Genomic DNA, 26,006 nt, shown 5'->3' on the forward strand with positions numbered 1-26,006 from the left:
AGTACATGACTACAATTCAGAAAATGTTTTAAAGCTTAGGTTTGGTTCATAACCTGAAATATTTGTGTTTGCTTATTAGGTAAGAATTTCTGTACAGAAAAACAAGATGACTATCATAAAATTCCAGATACTTGACATATGGTCAAAAATTATTTAAAGATACAGCTGTAGCTCATCTCCTCCACTTAAGACCCCTCTACACTCAGCCGCAGTGCATACGAAATGCCTGAACATAGCCAAGGGTACGGATTCCACAACCAGAAAAAACTACACAAAAATCACTTTTAAAAGTCTGAGTTTTGAAGATTAAGATTTTATTTGGCCAAACTCAATTACTCAGATTTAAGTGGAGATGTACTGCAAACTGAGATTACCGCAGTTTTTAAACCCTGACAAATATCTATATACATGATCTTGCTTCGTCAGCAATTTTGTTCCTTTTCCTGGGATGCTTAACTCTGCTGAAAGAAGCCCCATTTCAAGTCTGCAATATATAGAAAACTCCTATTCACTTGCTCCTGAGGCAGTTTATTTAGACAAGACTGGTACAGAATTAAACAATAAATTAAATCTGAGTACAAGTTCATGATTGGGTTTAATCAAACATCTGTTTCAAGACAACAGAAAACCAATTTTATTTTACTTTTTTCAACAGTCATGTCAGAAATATGGTGATTTTTCTTTCTTGCATCTCCTAGTTTTACTACAATTGTAATACAAGATTCAATCCAGTTCAAACAGCTGCAGCTGACACCAAGCTAGCAAGAAAAAAAACAACAAAACAATCCAAGCTTCTTAAAACAAACAGCTGACTTTTACACAGAGACAAAAGCCAGGTTTTATCAGGCCGTATCCTTATTTAGTCACCCTACATGCTATGAACTAGTAAACAGGCATTTAATTCAGTAAAATATTTTCTTTTGGTCTGCACTGAAGAGAAAGCAACAGATAGAAATAAGTTGACAATGAACTCTCCTCCTTACCTAAATAAAACAAAGCATAGAACACAATACCCTAAGGCTATGTACATCCTGACTCTAGGACTCCTTTTGGGTTTAGAAGCAATTTGATATTTCTTTTGCTCTCAGGTAGATCTAAAGAAGAAAACTCATCTCTTCCACCTTCACAGACTCTGCTCTTGAAAGTTTTCTTGAATGAGGTAGATGACTGGTGAAATAATGTGATTATTGTCTGAGAATGTCCCACTAACTTCTCAGGTTAGGAGTACAACCACGTATTGGAAGGGCAAGAAATGTAATCTCTCTAAGTTTTTTTTAAAGCCATATTTATTAACAAGCTAAGTGTAACAATTGTGAACTTTAACCACTGCCTTTCTCTGTGTAACACAGAACATGTACAACAAGGTGTTGTACAAGCTTCCCTCACCGCTCGTCCCATTTGTCTCCGTTATGCTCAGTGGGAAGGTGAAAATTTAACAAAATAAAATGACATATCCCAGGTGGGCAGACAATGTGCTTTGCATGCTATTGATTCATGAAAAAACGGCTGTAGGCAAAACAAGATGACTGCACTGCATGTGTATACGCACATACTCACCAACCACTTGACAGATTTCACGCTACAGATCAATTAACTACTGTTCTTGTAAAAGCTCGCAGCTCTGTGACATGATTTACAGATATGTAACCGGCAATCTCTAATCTTCAACTGAAGAGTGCAATAGTAAGACTGGTTTATGGACCCTTGAGATGTCCCTTAAGGATGTGAAGAACCAACTTCAGCAGAGCCAGAATTTCAGTACCTACTGTTTCCTGACTCTAAGACATCCATGTCAATACTGGAGGATACAGTTTACCCTTAAACATTGTCGTGGTTTAAACCCAGTCAGGTAATTCGTTTGCTCACTTCCCACCCTTTCTTGCCCTCCCCCTGCTCTCGGAGGGACGGAGAGGAGAATCAAAAGAATGCAACTCCCACGGGTTGAGATAAGAACAGTTTAGTAACTAAGGTATAACACAAATCACTACTGCTACCACCAATGATAATAATGATAAAGGAAATAACAAGGGAACAGAATACAACACCTCACCACCCGCTGACCGATAACTCGCCCCCAAGCCCGACCAAGCTCCGACCGATACCTCCTCCAACCCTGCAGTCTCCCAGCCCTTCCGGCTAACTCCCAGTTACATCCTGGGCATGACGTGCTGTGGTATGGAATACTTCTTTGGTCAGTTTGGGTCAGGTGTCCTGTCTCTGCTTCCTCCCAGCCTCCCCTCCTCCCTGGCAGAGCATGAGGCTCACAAAGTCCTTGGCCAAACCAAAACATCGCTATCAGCTCTGTTCCCACAGCACTACACCAGCTACCAAGAAGGAGAAAAATGACTGCTACTGCTGAACCCAGGACAAACATACAAAACGCAGTGGTACCAGAATAAACAAAACAACACAATGCATTTATAAGCCAAATCTCAGCTTTCACATTTAAGAAAGACTACATTTGGGATAATATTTGACTAACGTAAATTTAGGGGGATAGATTTTTCTCCCAACATTTTTGATGTCTTGGAAGATTTAGCATTTCTATTAGTCAACTAAAAATCAAATCAATGTGCTAGATAAAGGTCTATTTTCAACCACTTAAAAAACAAAAACAAAAAAACAACCAACTTGAGAATGCTTTATGTAGCAAATAGGTATCTGCATTATAAAATGACTTGAAAATTTCATAAGCAGATTAAAAAAAAACACTGATGTACAGGGAACCCATCACTTCCAGATCACTTCTGGAGAGTGCTTAGAGATGTTAGGCTGACACAGAGCTTTAAAGTACAAGATAAAAGGAAAACTGTTCACTTATATGCTGTACACACGGCACTGAACTAAACCCTCTTTCACTCAGAAACCTGTCCTGAATCTTCTATATGACACAGGAAGGAGATACACGAATAATTACATCAAGACTCACATTTAGACCTGGTTTATAACAGTGTTACTAGTAAGCACAGTGCCTACAGCATTTCAGATAGAGAGGCCACAGGGTGTTTGAAAGGTCTGCCTTGAAACAAGAAACATTCTCAGGAAGGTGGAAACTTACTCCATGTTTTTAGGTTCCCTCCAGTGCAAAGGAAGGCTAGTGACACCAGCCTGCGTAACAGACCATGACTGCAGCAGAAGTGCTTCCTGAACAAATTATCATATTCTTCATTTTGTTCATCTTTCTCTCCCAAGCTTTCAGTTCCCAAACTTCATTTTTAATAGCTCAGCACGTTCTAACCTCACATCTTAGGAAAGTGTCCTTTTGCATAGAAGACTTGGGCTTTTTCCATTTCCTTTGAACACTCTCCTCTGTTAGAAATGAGCCAATTAAAACCACAAAGATGCTTCCAAGTAAGCCTTAAGGCACTTGAGAATTATTGGCAGATTTGAACCCCACAGAGCTCAGGCAGTCCCCATCTGCCCATCTCAAATGAGAGTCTAAGGTAAAAAAATGAAACAAGTGATTTGCACAAAACAAGATAAGGGGACAACCCAAACCCATACTGAAAATCCGTTTTTCAATCAAAAATCAGAACAAGTCCTGTTCTGTTTTAAACGATCCACAGCTTTAAGTCTTCAGACTACAACTTCGTACCTACATTTAATACGTGAAAGCTACCACTTTCTTCTTTCACACAAAAAAGAAGCCTACCTCCCTACATGTAAACATCAGAACATTTAGTGGTAGTTATCTATTGTTAGGGCAGAAACCGTGTCTTGGCAAACACCAGACACACACCCCTCCAAAGCAAAAGCTATGTAATTGTATGTCTTATATAACCAAATTGCTGAAATAAAGAATTACCTTCATTTTAATACAAAATATTTACACCTTTTGCAGATAACTAGATTATTTCACAGTTTATTATAAATTCTGTTATTATCAACTTAAAGTTAACAGTTTTCTGGTGTGGAGGCTTGAAAGTAGTAACTGCAGTGATACACCAACACGAATTTTAAGTTGCTGCATATGGCGTCAGTACAAATCTGACCTGCCAGCCAGAAACAATATATAAAAAAAATTGGAGTATATAAAAACTCAGAGCTTGCATTTCTCAAGGTAGTTAGCTTCCCTTTGTCACCAAAATGAATGGCTCAATACATAAATGGCAGAACTTTTCAGCAGTACAAGGCCCAAATTAAATGTCTAAAGGATAACTGCAGAGGAGCAAAACACCAAGGCAGGTCTGGGTTCTCAAACTGTTGGAAGGTTTTAGAAAGAGAACCAGGCATTCAATGAGTTTTTGTTTGTTTGCTTTGTTTTTTTTTTTCCCCCGTGCATACATTTAACACCATTTACTTTTTCTTCCCAGAAAATGAAAGACAAAAAGGTATCACTCAAGTAGCACTAGGGCTCCTTGGAGAAGACAAAATTGGAGATGGTGAGGTGTTTCTAATTTTACAGACGGCTCTGCAGTCAGATAGAGATGCCACCTTAATCCTGCTCCAAAAAGAGAATTCAGATGCATGTTTTGATATAGATTTTTAGTCTTGTAAGAAAATATTTAAGTCAGAACTTGCTATAGAAAACCTTCAGAAACTGCATCATTGCACTGTGCCCTTGAAACGGCCACAGCTGCCTTCCTCACCAAGGCTGATCCCAACAAAACACTCGACACTCACACGACACACTTTATCTCTGTGTGTTCTTAATAGGAATCCGTTTACCTGCTGGAGCGCAACCTGTCAGTTTGGCCACCTCAAATGCCTGCAAGCCTCTATGATATTTTTCCTACCCCTTTTGTTCAAGGCTAGGCAGACTAAAGTCAGCCAGAAAGTTTCAAACATCAATAGGCCACTGGCAGATACTCTTACAAGGGAGCAATTTCCTGCCGAAGAGTTGGCAACAGCTACTACAAGCTGCCTCTCTGAAGTCGTCTTTGTCCTACTTTGCTTAGTTTACTTATTCAATAAGAGGTCACAGCATCGCTGCAATGTGCAAAAAGTTTGAGAAACTTGAGATGCTGCTTGGTATCAGCACTCACCACAGGGTGCAGGAAGATAAAAAGATGAGACTCTAAGTAAAACTAACAAGCAAAAAGGGATATAGGTGTATCTATGGAGAAAAGCGCAGTATTTCTCAAGGATGTTCTGGGAGTTCAGAGCACAACACAGCGCACCCCCACGCTACAGCTTTAAAAACATTCTTCCTTTTTAATGTAGATGCATCAACATAGTATTTGGCACTAAAATTAGGTTCACTGTATCTTGGTATTGAGCCAACTAAAATAGCACTAATTTGGCACAATACTTGGGACCACACAAACTACCTTCTTGCTTTACACAATGCAGACTTTAGGAGAGAAAAAAGCAAGCACTTTTTGGTTCCACAGGCACCTACTCAGGAGTCAGAGTCTCCATCAGTCTTTGCCATCACGGAGAGTTGCCCTCAGTCATTCTTCCAGGGACCAGTTATTTAGATCTCTCTAAGCCATTTTTCTCTATGTAGCTTCACTTCTCCTGTATAGGAACAACTATCTTTCCTCCATTTAAATCAGGAGGAGAGCACCAAATAACATCTCCTCAAAGAGCATTTTGGATGGGGAAAAAGAAAAGGGCCTTTATCCTAATCTGCCTATAGGGATCTTTGTACTGAAATTTTAATAAGAGTATAGCCCGTGCATTCACCTAAAATGACTGGTTTTGGGGATCACCTAAGGTCTCCCTCTTCTTCCACCTACAGTCAAACATCTCGAACCATAAGCAGACATGACATGAAATAACACATTTGGCTCTAGGCCTTATTATGATTAGAAAGGTAGTCTGCATTTCAAATTCTGCCCTCATTACACGCTGCTGTGAAATTCAAACACGTTAAAAAGCTCTTCCCCCTACTCTGCAACATCTCAATAAGAGCTCACTGTGCTGAAGAGTAATAACTTTGCTGCTGATATAATACCAGACCAGAATTTCAGTGCTACTATTTTAAGCCAGACTTTTTTTTTTTTTCTTTTCCACTGACAGTCATTGTCTAACAGCCCAGATTTAAGGTAAGTACAGAAATAAGGTTCCGTCCTTTGTCTCATCTGGCCCTTGAAATTACCATTTTTCCACAACAGAGAAGAGCCAACTGAAGTTTTAAATGTACCTGTAAGACAAGAAACATACTGCATACATTACAATATCACATATTTACAATATCACAATATTACAATTTAGATTGGATATAAGAAGGAAATTCTTTCCTGTTAGGGTGGTGAGGCACTGGAATGGGTTGCCCAGGGAGGCTGTGAATGCTCCATCCCTGGCAGTGTTCAAGGCCAGGTTGGACAGAGGCTTGGGTGACATTGTTTAGTGTGAGGTGTCCCTGCCCATGGCAGGGGGCTTGGAACTAGATGATCTTAAGGTCCCTTCCAACCCTAACTATTCTATGATTCTATGATCCCATGGTGAGACAGGGTCTCTGACAGAATCAGAATTTGCTTTCTTGCATCTCAAATGCAAATTTCTCTGAAGATAGCTAAAAAAATATGGTAAGAAACAAAATCTTTAGCAATATAGTATTTTTAGAACATAAACAAACCAAAATATTCTCATTCGCATATGGTACATCTTCATCTCATGTGACATTTGTTATTTTTATCCTGTATGACAATGCTACTCACAAATTAAATAACCAAAAAAGAGCAGACAACATTTCTGATGCCAGATGCTGAAGATCAATAGCTATTTCCCAAAGTTTATGGCATAATTAAAATTTTAACAGGAATAATCTTCCTTTCAACCCCTCAGGCTAAACCTAGAATTACTAAGTCAAAGTTACGATGGGTAGCATTTTTATTATGTTTATGGAGATATAAAGGATTTTATAGTTTTTCCATATAATCTGGTAAGTATAGAAACAGTAAATAGGGGAAATTATCTGCATCAGCAAAGCAACAGTTACAAACATTTTGTTGTTTAGGTATGTAGAGGACATGAGTTTACATAATTATGTGCTAGTTAACCATCAACTACTCTGCATTTTACAGGTGGATGACCAGAATGATCATGAATTAACAGAGAACTGAATTTACAGTCCTTTAGAGATGTCGGAGCCTTTGTCACACAGAGGGAACATCCTAGGGACGTCACGCAACGTACCAGAGCCATCAACACTGGTGGAGTAATATGGTATCTGTAACTTAATTTAATGGCATATTGGAATGTCTTTGTCTATATATTTCAAACTGTCCACCTATACTTTCTTTCAACCAAGGCATACCAAGAAGAGATATGAAGAGAAAAAAAAAAGCAAACAAGAAGAGAGTGCAGCTGATCAAGGACATCTAAACATCACCTCTATGAGGAGAGAGAAAAAGATTATTCTGCTGTACAACCACCATTGCCATGATTTGGGTTTATGGTAACTCTCAAACTTTCAGGTCAAATATACTAAGTTTAGAAGTGAAAAGATGCATATTTGTTTCCTGTCAGCCCTAAAACTCAGCCTTTGGCAATGGAAGTTAAATAAATTATTTCTTGCTCATACGTCTCAAACAATGCTAATAACAACACAAGCCAAACTAGACCCTCTAATACCAGTGCAACCCCATTACTTTCATTGTGTTTTTACAAATAAAATATAACTAAAAAGCTGGTAAACATTTCTGATGATGAAGCACAAGAACAAATACAGTCTGACTCAGCCCCTCTTTGCAGCTCTAGCAGGAATAAAATGTGGTAAACTTAATTGTGTTATGCAGGCATATAAAATCTGAGCTTACACAGACAGCAGAAATGCCACTTTCATACTAGCACTATTTGAAGAAAAAGATGAATGTATATACAAATTGACAAAGCCAGCTATTATAAAACTATGCCTGGTGCTATAGATTCACCGTAACATTCAGGTTAAAAAACCTCAGCTCTGTTCCCCATGACTGTTTCCACAGGGACAGACTTAGTTAGCTTTAGGTTATACTTTTTATTCTCCTGAATGCTAAGAAGGGCTTCAGCATATGATCCAAATTTAACTGGAAGCATGAAACTGGAAAAGGGCAGAAGCAGCAGCAGTAAGAGTCTGCAAGAATGGACCCCCAGCACCAGTGCTGGTCCAAAGGTACCCCGCAGCTATGCACCAGTTGAAATACCAACTTGAGGTAGATGTGACTGTAGAGACAATGGACTCGGAAGAAACAAAAGTTTAAAAATTCAGCAAAAAGCTCCAGTACTATTACATAGAACACAAACATCTTTCTTGAGAAGGAAGAATATGAAAAAGTATCCTTGAAGCTAACCATTTGTTTCTAATGGTTTCTAGTTATTCTCCTGGTGTAGATCAAGTAAATCTTTCTTGCTTCTCTGAGAGATGACTAAATGCAAAAGGAAGAGATTGTCAGTTATTGTTCCTAGTTCTATATTTTCCAAAACCATGAGATTCCTAAAAATTACCACAACTATGATATAGACATTAAAACCAGCCAAACTACATCCTTACAGAGCGCTTGGTTTGTTTGTTGTTGGGGTTTTTTTCCTCTGAAATAATAGGAGCTAGAACATACCAAAACAGGTATTGAAATCGCAATGTTTCTGGCAAACATGTGCCCTTCTTTAGCATATCAGGCAATATTTTGTTCTGTAAGTGTGAACATGTCCACACTTCCCCAGGGTTGCACAGCTTTCTGTGTAATTAAAAATTAATCTTGGGATATGAAGATCTGAAGTCACAGAAAAGTAATTAAACTTGTTTGCATTCCACAAACCCCATACCTAAGACATATATTCAGCTACATTTGCTGCTGCGTAAAGCAACAGATCACCAATATAATCTTTTGGAATAACACTCTTTCAAAAGAACACCCAAAATACCCAAAAATTGCCTGAATATTTTCATATTCATCTGACAAAGATAGCATACGCCTCATTTCCTTTGTAAATAGGGTTAAAATATCCAAAATCCCCCAATGTTGTACACATGCTAAATTTTAACTACTTGTCATGAATATGGACGCTTGCAATATCTGTTGAAACCTATATGACAACAACAACATCACTATGAAAGCACAGAAGTCTTCACATAGTGCACTTAACCTCTTTTCAAGGCATGTGCAAATGACGTGACATAACATTTTCTGTGTCTATCATATTCTGTTTGACAGCCTTCACAGTGTACTCTTAATTCAACAATTCACAAATAGTTTCAGAAGGGTGAATTCAAGCAGTATGCCTTCTACCCCCAGCAGCCTGGTTGGCCTTATGATTAGAAACATGAGAGAGATGGAAAATGATTCAACTGCTTGCTAGAAATTTCTTACCACTATTACAGAGTTGCTTCGTATACCTCTGGGTTTACAGTACAAAACAACGTATATACATTACGACAATCTGGAAATGAAGATAATCACCCCAAACCACTAGGAATTAGCAGAAGAACTAAGAAAAACATTTGAAACAGACCTCCAACGACCTGTTTCAAAGTTTTCAAACCTCAATACATACTACATTGGAGAGCATTACTGTACAGGTATTGTGCCAGTACTCTTTTTTTACCTAGATGTCCTAAGTAACTGATGTTTCTCGTATTGGCTTGAATCCAACTTAAGTACCCATGACAGTGGTATAGAAAAAACAACTCGAGAGCAAAAGCTATCCACATATAATAATTAAAAAGTAGTTTTTTTTCCAGTGAAGTCTACTTTACCCTACTTTTTCATCATTACTTAAAGCATGCTATATACTGCAATGTAACATCACTACATTTAGTCAGACAATGTCCATAAATCAAATGGAATAGTAGAAATATTGTGGGAGTGAAGGGACTAATCAAGAGACCAGACCCTGGGGGAGAACAAAAAAACAAAAAAAAACAAAAAAAAAAAAACCAAACCCAAAGAAATACACACATCGGGGGGGGGGGGGGGGGATAAAATCTGAATACCTTGATTACAGTGATATTGCAGTGAAGAAAACACCTTGCTTGCCTTTAGAAAGAACATCTCAATAACCCACAGCAAGACAGAATGCTCTTTAAGATACTGTCCTAGGATTATACCACCTTCTTAGTGATGGAGATTAGTGAAGATGCTGTTTTTCAAGCAAAGGAAAAAGACAAAGCCCCTCACCACCACCACCTTTTCCAACAGGACAATGGAATAAAATCCCTGTATTCCATTCCAGCCACTGCCAGAAAACTTCCAGTACTTGAAGGAGAAAGAAAAAGAGACCTTGTCAGGACCTGCTACGAATGCAAAGTACTCTTACGATTATGAACTTGTGTCATACTTGAAGAAGTAGTTTACATAAACTTTGGTTTCTTTTGCCTGAACTGCTGAAACCACATTGATATTCCTTCTATGTCAATCTCAGCTCTTTACTTTTTTCCAGCAAGTGACATACTTTAAGAGAAAAGAGGTATGGGAGTGGCCAAAATAAACATAACACTTCTTACCATACACACTGAAGAATGATGTACTGGGGGAAAAAACAACAACTTCCTTTGGATTGCTTCCCTGAGTGGCAAACACTGAATCTAATAGACTCTTCTGCTGACAAGAGCTTATTTGTACATTTGGTAGAATTTCAAAGCTTAAAGTAGCTTTATGGTCAAGATTATGAGGAAAAGTTTTGGGACTCCTTGCAAACATCATCCTTTTACTAGATATCCACTATATTCAATTTCAGTTCTATTTATTACAGCAAGATGTTGCTATCTTGTTTCATTTTCAAGCATATATATTGCGATGCAATCATCTGCAACATACCTCTAAGAACTGGAAAAGATTATAACAGCAAAACAACAATAATATGAAGCAGATTGGGAGCTGGGCTTGACACCCAGTTCTGCAGTGGATTCTCACCTGTATTCTCACCAGTTGAAAGATTCACTGTTACCATGCTTCAGCTTATGCGGTTTTCTCAGTTTCAATAGGTTTATGTTACTGAGGATATTTCTGTAGAACTGAAACCTCAAATACTTATTCATAAGCGCACATAAACTTGGAAATTAAAGATTTTTCTTTTTAAAAAAAAAAAGGTATATCTGTGATAAAAGTGTTAAAAGTGCCCTGAAAATGTTCAAATATCTTCAGCTGAAGTCAAAAGAGTGCTCTGTGCTGATCCAGCTGCTGATGGCTCTGCAGGACTATTTGAATCTCATATTCTTCACAGCACCAGGATAGTGATCAGAACATACTTCTCCAGCTCTCTAGATTCACCACTTTGAAATGAAAGTCAAAACTCTACAGGAGGCAGCAAAAAAATGTATTATTTTAAATTACCTATTGTTACTGTACCTGGTTGGGGAATAGAGCCAATCTGCGTGAGAAATGAGGAAACCCTCACTATTATCATTCAAAACGAGTCAAGAAGGGACCCAAAGGTGTTCTGCTAACACCAAATGGGGGGGGAGGGTGCAATTCTGAGAAATGAGGTCATTGAACACAAAGGGGAAGGAAGCGTTTTTACAATGGTCCTTCAGAGCTACCACATCTTGTTAGAGAACCCCACAGCTAATAACTGCAGCTGATTACAGTATTCATTAGCATTATTCAGAGTCCTGCTCAAAATAAAATCAAAAAAACCTGGAAAAAAAAAAAACAACTCTTCAGAGCCTAGCAAGCAGCACAGACCTGGTGGCCAAGAAGCCCTCTCATTACAAAAAGGGGAACTTGAGACTGAAAGGCATTTTAAATTCGCTTTCTAAGACATTCCCTTTTTAATTCCCAGTGCAAGCATGCCATTCCCCCCCCCCCGCCATGCAAGTATGCCATGCTCTTCGTGTAGGCTCTTGATATTTTCCTATCATCTTTTTCACCAAAAAACTAGTAGTTGCTACTTTTAGACCCAGTCTGTAAATGTTTCATGAGACTACATATATATTGATCTAAAAATCAACATCGGAACACAAGAACAAACCCTAAGGAACACACGCTTCAGACCTGATCCAAAGCCCAAGTTAATTACAGAAGGGAGCTGAACTTGCTAGAAATTATTTTAAGAATTATTATGCTTATTTAATCATACATTTTTATTACTGATATGTATAATTAAGTCATTTATAGAAATGCCTTAGATATGCTAATAAACAGCACATAAGGGAGCTCTGACAAAAAAACAACCAACAGATTTTTCAGGATGGTATATTAGTAACGGTCATACAACTCCTCTCATTCTTGCTCACTTACTGTGCCTCCTGAGAACTGAAAGAACAAGCTGCTTTAACTTGAACTTCTCAATTTAACTCCATCCTCTGTGGGCCAGAGAGGCAAGCATGGTTTACACACACTTAGCACGTGAGCAAAACTACTATGATTACCTAACAACACACTACAGTGTAAAATCAATTACAACTTACATACAGTGTCATAAAATTAACATTTACATTAATTGCATCTCGGGGGGCAGTAAACAGCACTTAGTTCACTGGAAGATTGAAAATAACAACTCTTGAATCTAAAAGCAAAGAACACAGCAACAAAGCAAAAAACCCATACCACCACAAAAACACAAGGTATTCTCAGTTGCAGTGCATTTTTGAAGGGCTCTAAGTGTGCTTCACTGAATGAGGAATCAATTTATGGCTGGCAGTCAAAGCCCTGTTGTTCTGGGCTTTGCCCTTTTCAGTTGTCCCACCCAGGCTGCAAGCCTCTGCAGAAATGGAGGTCTGAAGCATTTACAGAAATAGCAGAATAACAACAGAACAGAATCAAGAGCTAATTTATTCTCTGTGCTTACTGTACTTGGTGCAAAATAAAAATGCTGTAACAGCAGAGTGACCTTACATTTACTGATTGACCAGATGGTGAGAATTACTGACTTATGTAAGCCCCAAGCCTTCTTCACCATCTGACGGCTGTTTGGTAAAATCAAATAAAGGTCTCTGTTATAGTCTTTAGCACATAAACCCAATCATCACAAAACCATTAGAAGAAAATGCTGCAGGGAAGAGCAAGGAGTGAACAGGACTGAAACCTCTGGATCCTCAGAAAGAGAGGGTTTATTTTCGACATCAGAACTGAGACACGGGTATAGCACACAGAGCAAGTAGGTTTATGCACCTGCTGCCCAGGTGGTATCTCTTTTGCTAATGAGTAAGTGAAGTCAGCCTCCAGGGCTGTCAATCTGGCACCCTTAGTAATTCATAGAAGTGCAAAGTTCCCTAAAAATAAATAAAATGAAAAGAAATGCAAGTTGTCTCACTAGCAGTGATTTTGACAGGTATCTTGAGTTATGTTAATTTTTCCACCTTTTTTCCTTAAAAAAATATCAGTTGAATCACCAATTATTTTGGAGTTTCTAAAAACACGCACGCATGGAAATAACCCAGTACATCAGATTGATGGCAACAGAAAAAAATTACACTGGGCATGTATGTGTATGTTTGCATGTGTGTACACACTGAACATTTTTATTTACTCTGCAGACATAATTCTTGTTCCATTTCCACTAATGTAAATCAAGAGCAATCTCTTTGACTAAACTAACTTAAACTAATGAAGAAACGGCACAAATTAAGTCAGAATCACAATCGCGGTTACCAAACTACCTGCATAAAATACATTGGGCCTGAAAACATTTCACATCATTTTTATCAATATAATTATGTTAGTAGCAATGAAATAGCTCCCCATTTAAAATATGAAAACTAAGATAAGAATTAGGCTGGATATATTTCTGAACCACATACCCCTGTTACCTCAAGTCAGATCCTGAATGAAGAAAGAAACAATACCAATTCTTTCATTACCATCCCAGAAACCGTGTTTAGACCCAGACACTTCTGAACATTATTGTTGATTTTTCAAAATTAAAATCTAGATGAAAATTTAATTTGCTATTGTATGTTTGCTGCAGTATGTACGTACTCACTGACACACACAAAAAAAAAGAAGGAAAAAAAGCACTGAAATAAGTTTGTGGTGAACAAAATCTTTTCAGTCTTCTCTGGCATTCTACGGAGTTACTCCCTTCTAACATAGGTCCGACATGTATTTGAGTCCCAGTATAACACGCATGCATGTACATAAAGAATAACTTCAAGGGAAAAAACAGTAGCATATCTTCTCATTGATTATAAAAGTTACCATATTAGCTCTCGGAAAATCATTTGCAAATTTTACAATGGCTTGTGGTTTCTTGCAAAACACAAAGCAGATACTAAGCTTTCCTCCTTATTGGTATGCAAAGCATGAGAAAGAGGCCAGGAAGAAACTGGTAAAGTCAAGCAAAAGAAAAGCATGGGTTGTACGTCAGGGTTAAAAAAAACAATGAATGTTAAGAAGATAAAATAATGGAGTAATTCCTCAGGAAGATAATATTTCCTGGGACATTAAAACTGTCTGTTGAAAGAAAAAGAGATACTGGGAAAATGTTATTTCTAAAACCAAAACTTGACATTAATGTTGCAAAAGAAGGGCCAATAAAGATTTATGAACTGTTGTGCTCAGGCTTCTACTGAAAATTTAAAACACCTAGGACAAAATACTCTGTTCTAACAGTTAGTCACACAAGTGCTTACAAAGGTTGTTTTGCATGCGTGTGCTGGTGCTACCTTAGCATAGCCCGCCCACAGAAGGAGAAAGAAATAAAAATAAAAAAGAAAGGAAAAGGCAACAACCTGAAATAAGCCAAGAATGCAAAACAGAAAGAATATCCTTCATCTTTACGCATCTGCCATGCCCCGCTCACATGCAATAGGTACTCAATTTGTGCAAAGCAGTTGTGTAAAGCATTTCCTATCCAAAAAGTATTTGCAGAAAACTGAACTAAGCTACAGAACAGTAACCTCAACATCCACAGCTCACCTTCAGTTTAATGCAACCTTTGTTGACAATACAGAGCCAGATGCTTACACAAATCTTATCAGACCTTCCCTTACTCTCCTAAATTTATGCAGTGTTTTTTTAAGAGGAGCATGTTGCAGAGATGAGAGATGAGGGTTTCCTGCTTTCTCCAAAACACATGCAAAAACACATCCCCTCGTGCAGACATGCAGCACACGCTACAACAGCCAACAGCTAAACAAGCTCCCACATGAGAGACTAACAGTGCCTCAAACCTCCACAAAGGACAGCATTTCACAGGTTGCGTTGCTTACCTTGTTGGGATGGACTCGGTACACTAGATTCATTCTCTCCCATTTAAAGAAAACAATAAACTCCCCTGTAAGGAGCCAAGCCTTGTTAACCAAGTTGACTTGGTTGCTGTGCAAGTGTTGACCTCCTGACTTCCAACTGTACCACAGTAACCATATACCCGACTTTCTTCTGTGAATAATTAGTATCCTGCTTCCTGAGCTACCTGGACTTGCCTGACCTGTTTCTCTATAAACTGACATCATATCCTTTGATCTCCTTTGATTAACATGTGCTTCAGGCAAGGCTGCTTTGTCTCCTCTTGGACTCTCCCCCTTACTTGCTCCCCACCCTTTCCTTTCACTTTCACACAGACAACAATCTGAAGAGTATTTCACTTTCCCAGCAGGTGTTTTAGTCAAGATGCCAAAGCCTGCAGAAATTTTGCAGCTGGTTTTAAAGATCCTTTGAATTTACATTTCATATGAAAACTAAATCATAACCATCCCACCAATTTCTGTGGGATGGGAACTTGGCAGCCACAGCTCTCCACCACGGAGGATGATCATGCAGATGCAATGCCCCTTGGCAAAAGCTTTGCAAAGAACCCAAAACCTAAAAATCAGAACCACCCTTCCTCTGTCTTTCATGAAAATTACCTCTAAGGAAAATGCTTTACTTGAACACTGTAATTTTGAGATTGTTACAACTCTGTAACAGAAAGGGCTTCTAAACAAAAGGTTATTTTGCTTTACTCCCCCTCCTTCTCCAGCACAAGGACACAAACTTTTACTATAAACTTATCCAGCCAAACTTCAAGCTGAGTTCTAAGAAAATATTTGTTCTTTTCTACTGTGGAAATCAAATAACAGGTGTCTGATATATTTCTAATCAATTTGTTGAAAAAGTACACCTGTCCCTGCCTACAAAGTTAGCTTTATTTTAACATTTACATTTGCAACTGCCAATGGCAAAAAAGAAAGAAAACAAAAATCACTATTTTCAAGGAACAGACAGTGACAAATAAAAAGAGGTAAGTAGCTCTAAAAATGTTAACCTCTGTCTGGATTACACTCAAAACACTCTAATCAATGCTGCTGGACATTCTTTTAATCCAGTAGAAAAAAAGATTATTTAAAAAACTAAACGTTATTGTCTTCTTCTTCCCTATTTAAAGTACTGAAATAATTCTTTATTAAAGGAGCAATATGGTGAAGAGGAGGAAATAGAGACGTTTTTTCAAGGTAATTCAGGCTATGAAAAACATACCTTTAAAGGCAGAATTTCTGAAACAAAATCTGCTAATTCAAACAAAACTACAGAATACCCCCACAGACAGTAATACTCCTATCGTGGTTTAGGCCAAGCCCGTCAATTCAGCGAAGCAGCCCTCACTCAATCCCTCCACTTCCTCCCCCCACTCCCGGATGGATGGGGAGGAGAATCGAAAGAATGTAACTCCCACGGGTTGAGATAAGAACAGTCCAGTGACTAAGGTAGAAAACAAACCACTACTGCTACCACCAATAATAATAATGATAAGGGAAATAACAAGGGAAGAGAATACAACCACTCGCCACCCCACCGATCAATACCCAGCCCGACCCCGGCAGTGATCTAGCCCTTCCAGGTAACTTTCCCCAGTTCTACATCCCGGGCATGATGTGCTGTGCCACAGAATATCTCTTTGGCTAGTTTGGGTCAGGTGCCCTCTGGCCAGTCCATGATGACCTCTAGAATGCCTGGACGACTGGGATTTCCTATTCGAGCTCCTTGTGTAATTAGTGCAGTCCACTTACTCCATGTAGCATCGGCTGCATGATGCGCAAAGGACACCCTGCCTTTGAACATCCAACACAGCACGCGCAACTGGGGTGCCAGCAAGAGCATTGGTGGTTCAGTGGTAGAATTCTCGCCTGCCACGCGGGAGGCCCGGGTTCAATTCCCGGCCAATGCAAAGCTTTGTTTTTATACTGTCCTGGGTCCAGCAGTAGCAGCCATTTTTCTCCTTCTTAGTAGCTGGTGCAATGCTGTGTTTGGAGCTGGAGTAGCTGCGCTGCCATCAGATCCAGGGACATTTTCTTTCCTTTTGGAGGTGCTGGACAGTGTTGAACAGGGCTCTGTAGGCGTAGCCAAGCCCCAGCACGTTGCCATGATTTGTCCCTCTCTGGTATGACCAGAATGACAACACACCTCATTTAAGTGTTTTACTAATTTTTCTGGATTTTGCACTTCTTCGGAGGTGAAATTCCAAAGCACTGGAGGGGCCCACTGACCTAGATACTTGCTCACGCTATCCCACACACCCTGCCACTCATAACTGTCCAGCCTCGGGGAAAATCTCCTGGTCCTCCCATATCGGTGTCTAACCCTAGACAAGGCCCAAACCCGACCCTGCTCAGCTCTTGGTATCAGGCTGTCGTGGTTTAAACCCAGTCAGGTAACTCGTTCACTCCCCCCCCCCCCCCTTCTTTCCCTCCCCCTACTCCCAGAGGGATGGAGAGGAGAATCGAAAAGAATGCAACTCCCACGGGTTGAGATAAGAACAGTTTAGTAACTAAGGTATAACACAGATCACTACTGCTACCACCAATGATAATAATGATAAAGGAAATAACAAGGGAAGAGAATACAACACCTCAGCACCAGCTGACCGATAACTCGCCCCCCAAGCCTGACCAAGCTCCGACCGATACCTCCTCCAGCCCGGCAGTCTGCCAGCCCTCCCGGCTAACTCCCAGTTACCTCCTGGGCATGACGTGCTGTGGTATGGAATACCTCTTTGGTCAGTTTGGGTCAGGTGTCCTGTCTCTGCTTCCTCCTGGCTTCCCCTCCTCCCTGGCAGAGCATGAGCCTCACAAAGTCCTTGGCCAAACCAAAACATCTCTATCAGCTCTGTTCCCAGGCCGAAAGTCAAAACACAGCACTGCACCAGCCACCAATAAGAAGAAACATGACTGCTACTGCTGAACCCAGGACACAGGCAAAACGGTCCGGGGTAAAACACAATCTTTATGCGTGCCAACATGCTGATCCCCATCACAGTCAGCAGGCAGGTCTCAAGGGTACCAAAAGGCCATTCAAAACCTTCAGAACTCTCAAACGATGCTGTAAACGGTCTGGTATGGGGGCTGGGAGCGTAAGAGAATGTCTCCTTCACAGGTTGACCACCCGAGGAGAAAAAAGATGTGCAATTATTACACACTTCTATTATATACCACCCCAAGTATAAAGGTGGTGACCACACTGGGAACAAGCCAGATCAGTTTCATGATCAATGATTCTATTGTATTACAAGTCATTACCATATAGCACAATGAAACAAGAACTTCAGCCCAACGCCCACACCCCATAAACACTAACACAGCAAAAGCTGGCTGTAAGTAAGGTACGACATGCTGAAACTGTGAGCTTAAGAGCACCAACTTTGAGAGCCAATAAATCAGCATTGTGACGAGTGACTATTAATCCAAAAGAATAAATGCTTATCACAAATAAGATTAGGCACACTCCAGTCAGATCTGTCATTACCTCAACCCTTCATGCCCCACGTTGGGCACCAAAACAAACTGTCGGGGTTTAAGCCCAGCCCGTCAATTCAGCCAAGCAGCCCTCGCTCAATCCCTCCACTTCCTCCCCCCACTCCCGGATGGATGGGGAGGAGAATCGAAAGAATGTAACTCCCACGGGTTGAGATAAGAACAGTCCAGTGACTAAGGTAGAAAACAAACCACTACTGCTACCACCAATAATAATAATGATAAGGGAAATAACAAGGGAAGAGAATACAACCACTCGCCACCCCACCGATCAATACCCAGCCCGACCCCGGCAGTGATCTAGCCCTTCCAGGTAACTTTCCCCAGTTCTACATCCCGGGCATGATGTGCTGTGCCACAGAATATCTCTTTGGCTAGTTTGGGTCAGGTGCCCTCTGGCCAGTCCATGATGACCTCTAGAATGCCTGGACGACTGGGATTTCCTATTCGAGCTCCTTGTGTAATTAGTGCAGTCCACTTACTCCATGTAGCATCGGCTGCATGATGCGCAAAGGACACCCTGCCTTTGAACATCCAACACAGCACGCGCAACTGGGGTGCCAGCAAGAGCATTGGTGGTTCAGTGGTAGAATTCTCGCCTGCCACGCGGGAGGCCCGGGTTCAATTCCCGGCCAATGCAAAGCTTTGTTTTTATACTGTCCTGGGTCCAGCAGTAGCAGCCATTTTTCTCCTTCTTAGTAGCTGGTGCAGTGCTGTGTTTGGAGCTGGAGTAGCTGCGCTGCCATCAGATCCAGGGACATTTTCTTTCCTTTTGGAGGTGCTGGACAGTGTTGAACAGGGCTCTGTAGGCGTAGCCAAGCCCCAGCACGTTGCCATGATTTGTCCCTCTCTGGTATGACCAGAATGACAACACACCTCATTTAAGTGTTTTACTAATTTTTCTGGATTTTGCACTTCTTCGGAGGTGAAATTCCAAAGCACTGGAGGGGCCCACTGACCTAGATACTTGCTCACGCTATCCCACACACCCTGCCACTCATAACTGTCCAGCCTCGGGGAAAATCTCCTGGTCCTCCCATATCGGTGTCTAACCCTAGACAAGGCCCAAACCCGACCCTGCTCAGCTCTTGGTATCAGGCTGTCGTGGTTTAAACCCAGTCAGGTAACTCGTTCACTCCCCCCCCCCCCCCCCTTCTTTCCCTCCCCCTACTCCCAGAGGGATGGAGAGGAGAATCGAAAAGAATGCAACTCCCACGGGTTGAGATAAGAACAGTTTAGTAACTAAGGTATAACACAAATCACTACTGCTACCACCAATGATAATAATGATAAAGGAAATAACAAGGGAAGAGAATACAACACCTCAGCACCAGCTGACCGATAACTCGCCCCCCAAGCCTGACCAAGCTCCGACCGATACCTCCTCCAGCCCGGCAGTCTGCCAGCCCTCCCGGCTAACTCCCAGTTACCTCCTGGGCATGACGTGCTGTGGTATGGAATACCTCTTTGGTCAGTTTGGGTCAGGTGTCCTGTCTCTGCTTCCTCCTGGCTTCCCCTCCTCCCTGGCAGAGCATGAGCCTCACAAAGTCCTTGGCCAAACCAAAACATCTCTATCAGTTCTGTTCCCAGGCCAAAAGTCAAAACACAGCACTGCACCAGCCACCAATAAGAAGAAACATGACTGCTACTGCTGAACCCAGGACACAGGCAAAACGGTCCTGGGTAAAACACAATCTTTATGCGTGCCAACATGCTGATCCCCATCACAGTCAGCAGGCAGGTCTCAAGGGTACCAAAAGGCCATTCAAAACCTTCAGAACTCTCAAACTTTCCCCAGTTCTACATCCCGGGCATGATGTGCTGTGCCACAGAATATCTCTTTGGCTAGTTTGGGTCAGGTGCCCTCTGGCCAGTCCATGATGACCTCTAGAATGCCTGGACGACTGGGATTTCCTATTCGAGCTCCTTGTGTAATTAGTGCAGTCCACTTACTCCATGTAGCATCGGCTGCATGATGCGCAAAGGACACCCTGCCTTTGAACATCCAACACAGCACGCGCAACTGGGGTGCCAGCAAGAGCATTGGTGGTTCAGTGGTAGAATTCTTGCCTGCCACGCGGGAGGCCCGGGTTCAATTCCCGGCCAATGCAAAGCTTTGTTTTTTATACTGTCCTGGGTCCAGCAGTAGCAGCCATTTTTCTCCTTCTTAGTAGCTGGTGCAGTGCTGTGTTTGGAGCTGGAGTAGCTGCGCTGCCATCAGATCCAGGGACATTTTCTTTCCTTTTGGAGGTGCTGGACAGTGTTGAACAGGGCTCTGTAGGCATAGCCAAGCCCCAGCACGTTGCCATGATTTGTCCCTCTCTGGTATGACCAGAATGACAACACACCTCATTTAAGTGTTTTACTAATTTTTCTGGATTTTGCACTTCTTCGGAGGTGAAATTCTGTAAGCGGCGAGGAGAAGCAGACAGGCCAACCCAATATGGGTGATAAAGAACTTCTACTTTATTTGTGATGCAGTTCACACATATATAGGAGTGGTATTCAGCCACTCCTTCTTGGCACAACAGTATTGGTTAGCCCCACACAGCTTCCTCCACATTCTCCTCCCATGTCTGGTCTCCGGTTACCTGTGGGGGCCACCCCCTGCCTTGCTCGCACAGTCCTCCAGGGCTCTATGGTCCTGCTCTTAGAGTCATTCTGCAACAATTCCCCCCTTTTTCTTTGTGCGAGCAAGGCATTGTGGGTTATTCTGTTCACCTGTTGTATCACACAACTATAAGCAAGTCTAATAGCTACGATGATTAACCTAACAATGATACATAAGTGCAATACTTTAAACCGCAGTGTTTGACTCAACCTGTAATGCCCCATGAAGACAACCATCTAGTTATTCTTAGGATATTGCTCATTTACTATTGCTGGGAAAGCTGAGCCAGGGTTCTCAGCTGTGCGTGCATCGAATTAGCATAATCAGAGAGACTCATACAACACATTCCATCAAACTCTTCACATCCATGTCCCTGTTCCAACAACAAAAGGTTCTGCAGTGTTGCATGTCTTACAGAGTCAACATTAAAACAAATCAGGAATTGCCTTCGATGTAGAACTGTCTGCTTAGCAACTCAGCAACCCAGTCTGCTTAGTTGAGCCAAGGCCCCGGCTGAAGCACTTACAGTGATTTGGCATATTATGATTGGATACATGTTTTGAAGACCCTTAGTGACTAACATATAATTGGTTAAACACAGGTGTGAGAACTCAACCTTGAAAGCTTGCCAACAGTCCACAATTCTCATTAACTTGGTGAATTCCAGCCTCTTATCTTGCTTGCTTAAGCTTCTTCGGGCCTCCCATGGCCTTGCTGTATCTTTCAGGACTATTCAAAGTTTATGTACCACTTATGCATTCTCCTGTGAGAACACTGTCTCCACATCTTCCCCCTTTATGTTTTATATATGGTTTGGGTGGCCCTACTTGAGCAGGGGATCTGGGTTAGATTGTATTTCCAACATATGCCAACTAGAGGCTGCCTAGGCCTGCCCCTTTTTTTCTGCTGTATGGCTCTCTGATAACAGGCTGTATAGCTCTCTGATCCTTCACATCAAGGTCTGGCACGGCATGTGTCCCCACCGCTCCACGCCTGCTGGGTTGCAGCCAACAGCAGAGCTAAAGGTTCTTCTTGGTGGCAAACACAGAAGCCAACCCAGTCTTGCCCTTGATTGTGGTAGCAGGCATTTGGTCAGCCTCAGTCCTTGCACCTTGTTGTCAATGCACAGTTTCACCTGCTTCATCCAGTAACAAGTCGCTGCTACAGCAAGGCACACACAAATTTACATTAGCAGAGTAACTATTACAGGGTGCAACAGCATGTCGAAGATGCTGATGGCAGCGAAGGACTAGCCAAAGAAATTTCTTACCAGTGGAATTCTCCCCCCCTCTTAAATTTGTTCCATCACCTGCTTTATAACACTACCATTGTATTAAAATTTTTCTAGCTTTTGCCTTAGCATTTTCTAGCAGCTACTGCAAATTTCCATACTCTAACATCTCTTTTACAAGTGACAAATCTATACAATACAAGGTGCAGTTTCTTATTAGCAACTAGCTAGTAAATACAGGTGGTTTTATACACAAAATCACAACCTCTAATAATAGCTACTTTACAAGCACACCTATTGAGGATGTTACTTTTCAGTTGCCCCCAAGTGATGTTTTGCAGTTATTTTTTTCTTTCTCTTTCTCTATCTCATTCTGCTTGAGGTAATCACGGTCAGCTCCTGTAGCTGAGGCATCAGGTTTATCCATTCGTCTGTCCAGCTCATGGCAAGGCTTGACAAACTTTGCAGGCAGTCACCATGGACCTGTAGGCAGGAGGACACAATATACCCCCTCCCCCAGGTTATCAGTTCTTCAGTTCTTGAGAAGTAGACAGGTTAAACAGGTTAAGTGCAGCATCATTACTCTCTCTCCCCCACCTTTTTTTTTTTTTTTCGTACAGAACATGGCACAAGGACCCTGTGGAGACTAACAGCAAACCAGCTCCGAGATGCATCATTGCAGTGCGAGGTGGCAGGCTCAACCTTAGCGGGCGTCCCCGCAGAGGCTCTGCCTCCCCCACATCGTATGAGGCTTGGGCTTTTATACTGACCAAAATGCACACTCATTCCTACACAGGTGGCCAGCCTGTGCTGGAAGAAGTGGCCAGCAGTATCTACAGAGGTCTCCAAGGGTTGACAGAAACCTGGACATACTTATATTTACCAACTTCTAGTACATGAGTATCACAGAGAAACTGTATGGGCTCCCCCTGTCAATTGCAAGAAAAAATCATAACATATACAGCTTGAGTATAAGAGGATTTTAACCCAGACTGGTCACTGTTTGTCAGGCCTCCTTAACTATTTTGAGATCAAGAGCTTCCCACTCTTTTAGCCCCCTGCTGTGTAGTAAACACAGGATATGCAAAGATGCCCATTGCAGAAAATTCCCCAGTAATGTTCGCATCCTTGGTTACCCATTGTTACAACTGAGCGTCTCCATGGCCAGTGAGTCTGAGCAGACCGACCCGGGAGGCGAAGTCAGGGTCTGGAAGCAGAGGATATAAATCTGGCTCGGATTCAGGGGATTCGGGGGCTGATCCTGCGCCAAACTCGGGGTCTCCGTTGCTCACAGCTGTGTCTTTCTTATCAGATGTATCTCGTTCGGTATGTGGCCATCTGCAGACCTGGCTCCTCCGTGACTGAGTTAAAAATTTTTTCACTCTAGGGCATAGTGGGTTGGAGAGGCTCGCGGTTCCTTTAAATCTCCCGCTAGTGCATGATCCCTATTTTCTACTGCGTGCTTCAAAACGGCGCCGCAATCGCTCCGGCGCCGAGGCACCGCCCTCTTTCTTTCGGATTCCTAGACATTTATCATGCGTATACCTTCTAATATACTTTCTCTGTCCTTTTCAAAGTCCCTACTTTCGGAACTGGGGTGGTGGGGGAGCAGGGGGAGAAAAGGAAGGGGGGGGGGGGGGGACGGACCCTGTGCTGGGGGAAATGAGTTGTAATCTTCCCCCGGTTTCAACCGATCGGGGACGTCTGTTCCTAGTTTCTCCGTTGCTACTGCGGCAGTTTTCTTTGCTGCCTTGTATCTTTTTATACAGTTTATTACTTCTCTCTGTGGTTTACCGAGTTTCTTTGCTGTTTTATCATCATTAAGCATTGAGTCAAATAGTTCTTCACCAAACTTTCGCCACTCACTCTCCTCAAAAACTGTATTAGGATCTGCAAAAGAAATCCCTTAGCCTTCCCTACAGCCACTAACCTGCTAGCTGCTTTAGAGTCTCAGGCTCAATTCCCCGCTTTTATAAAAAGCACTGTAAAAAGTTCAGGGCTCAGTTCCCCGGTTTTATAAAAAGCACTGTAATAAGTCCAGGGCTACCTCTCGGTCCATTTTCATGGCCAGCCTTTTCCGGATCGTCTTCTTCTGGGTCGTCCTGTAACCTCGGTCTCCGGATCAGCCTCCCAACGCAGCAGTGTCTGGTTCGCCCCAGCGGCGGATTCCTTTCGGTCAGTCCAAGTACCCAGGTCTGTCACGCCACCGCAGCAGCATTGCCCGCGCTTCCCGGCCGCTGCCGCCAGCGCCGATCACTCGCCGTTCCAGGTCCCCGTTAGCTGGGGCCCTGTATCCGGGTCCCCGTCTACCGGGGCCCTGTATCCGTGTCCCCGTTAAACCGGGGCCCTGTATCCGGGTCCCCGCTGACCAGGGACCTGTATCCGGGTCCCCGCTAGTCGGAGCCCTGTAATCCGGGTCCCCAGTGGCCGGGGCCCTGTATCCGGGTCCCCGCTAGTCAGGGCCCTGTATCCCGGGTCCCCCCTAGTCGGAGCCCTGTAATCCAGGTCAGCCAACATGCTGATCCCCATCACAGTCAGCAGGCAGGTCTCAAGGGTACCTAAAGGCCATTCAAAACCTTCAGAACTCTCAAACGATGCTGTAAACGGTCTGGTATGGGGGCTGGGAGCGTAAGAGAATGTCTCCTTCACAGGTTGACCACCCGAGGAGAAAAAAGATGTGCAATTATTACACACTTCTATTATATACCACCCCAAGTATAAAGGTGGTGACCACACTGGGAACAAGCCAGATCAGTTTCATGATCAATGATTCTATTGTATTACAAGTCATTACCATATAGCACAATGAAACAAAAACCTCAGCCCAACGCCCACACCCCATGAACACTAACACAGCAAAAGCTGGCTGTAAGTAAGGTACGACATGCTGAAACTGTGAGCTTAAGAGCACCAACTTTGAGAGCCAATAAATCAGCATTGTGACGAATGACTATTAATCCAAAAGAATAAATGCTTATCACAAATAAGATTAGGCACACTCCAGTCAGATCTGTCATTACCTCAACCCTTCATGCCCCACGTTGGGTACCAAAACAAACTGTCGGGGTTTAAGCCCAGCCCATCAATTCAGCCAAGCAGCCCTCGCTCAATCCCTTCACTTCCTAACCCTAAACCTAACACGCCGTTTCCTCCGCCCACTCCCGGAGGGATGGGGAGGAGAATCGAAAGAATGTAACTCCCACGGGTTGAGATAAGAACAGTCCAGTAACTAAGGTATAACACAAATCACTACTGCTCCCACCAATAATAATAATTATAAGGGAAATAACAAGGGAAGAGAATACAACCGCTTGCCACCCGCCGATCAATACCCAGCCTCATCCCAGCAGTGATCTAGCCCTTCCAGGTAACTTTCCCCAGTTCTACATCCTGAGCATGTCGTGCTGTCATATGGAATACCTCTTTGGCTAGTTTGGGTCAGGTTTACTGTCTCTGCTTCCTCACGGCTTCCCCTTCTCCCTGCAAAGCATGAAACTCACAAAGCCCTTGGTCAGACTAAATATTCCTCTGGAAACAACTAAAGACATTGGTGTTATCAGCACTGTTCCCAGGTTGAAAGTCAGAAACACAGCACTGCACCAGCTACTAAGAAGGGGAAAAATGACTGCTAC

General features: G+C 42.2%; 1 protein-coding gene and 3 non-coding genes across 13 annotated transcripts in view; 3 read left to right on the forward strand and 1 right to left on the reverse strand.

Moving 5' to 3' along the window:
• The window catches only part of NAALADL2 (N-acetylated alpha-linked acidic dipeptidase like 2), a 489,585-nt gene that overhangs the window by 341,039 nt on the left and 122,540 nt on the right, over positions 1-26,006 (reverse strand). For 2 of the 10 annotated variants that reach the window (XM_057411598.1, XM_057411597.1), the window contains exon 1: positions 15,017-15,376. The exons of 4 other annotated variants lie outside the window; for them this stretch is intronic. In XM_057411598.1, coding sequence (XP_057267581.1) covers positions 15,017-15,059 — 43 coding nt within the window. In that variant the 5' untranslated portion in view covers positions 15,060-15,376. Of the gene's footprint in view, positions 1-15,016; positions 15,377-26,006 lie in introns of those variants that run through there. 4 more of the 10 variants (XM_057411599.1, XM_057411589.1, XM_057411600.1 and 1 more) reach the window with 4 other exon arrangements.
• Positions 16,880-16,950, forward strand: TRNAG-GCC (transfer RNA glycine (anticodon GCC)). Its single transcript has one exon. It is a non-coding gene; the product is annotated as a tRNA-Gly (tRNA).
• TRNAG-GCC (transfer RNA glycine (anticodon GCC)) lies at positions 19,102-19,172 on the forward strand. Its single transcript has one exon. It is a non-coding gene; the product is annotated as a tRNA-Gly (tRNA).
• Positions 20,573-20,643, forward strand: TRNAG-GCC (transfer RNA glycine (anticodon GCC)). Its single transcript has one exon. It is a non-coding gene; the product is annotated as a tRNA-Gly (tRNA).

Source organism: Pezoporus wallicus, unplaced genomic scaffold (assembly GCF_028554395.1).
Source record: "Pezoporus wallicus isolate ANWC-B61680 ecotype Strahan unplaced genomic scaffold, APGP_CSIRO_Pwel_v1 contig_6899, whole genome shotgun sequence".
In the NCBI taxonomy this organism is placed as follows: Eukaryota; Metazoa; Chordata; class Aves; order Psittaciformes; family Psittacidae; genus Pezoporus; species Pezoporus wallicus.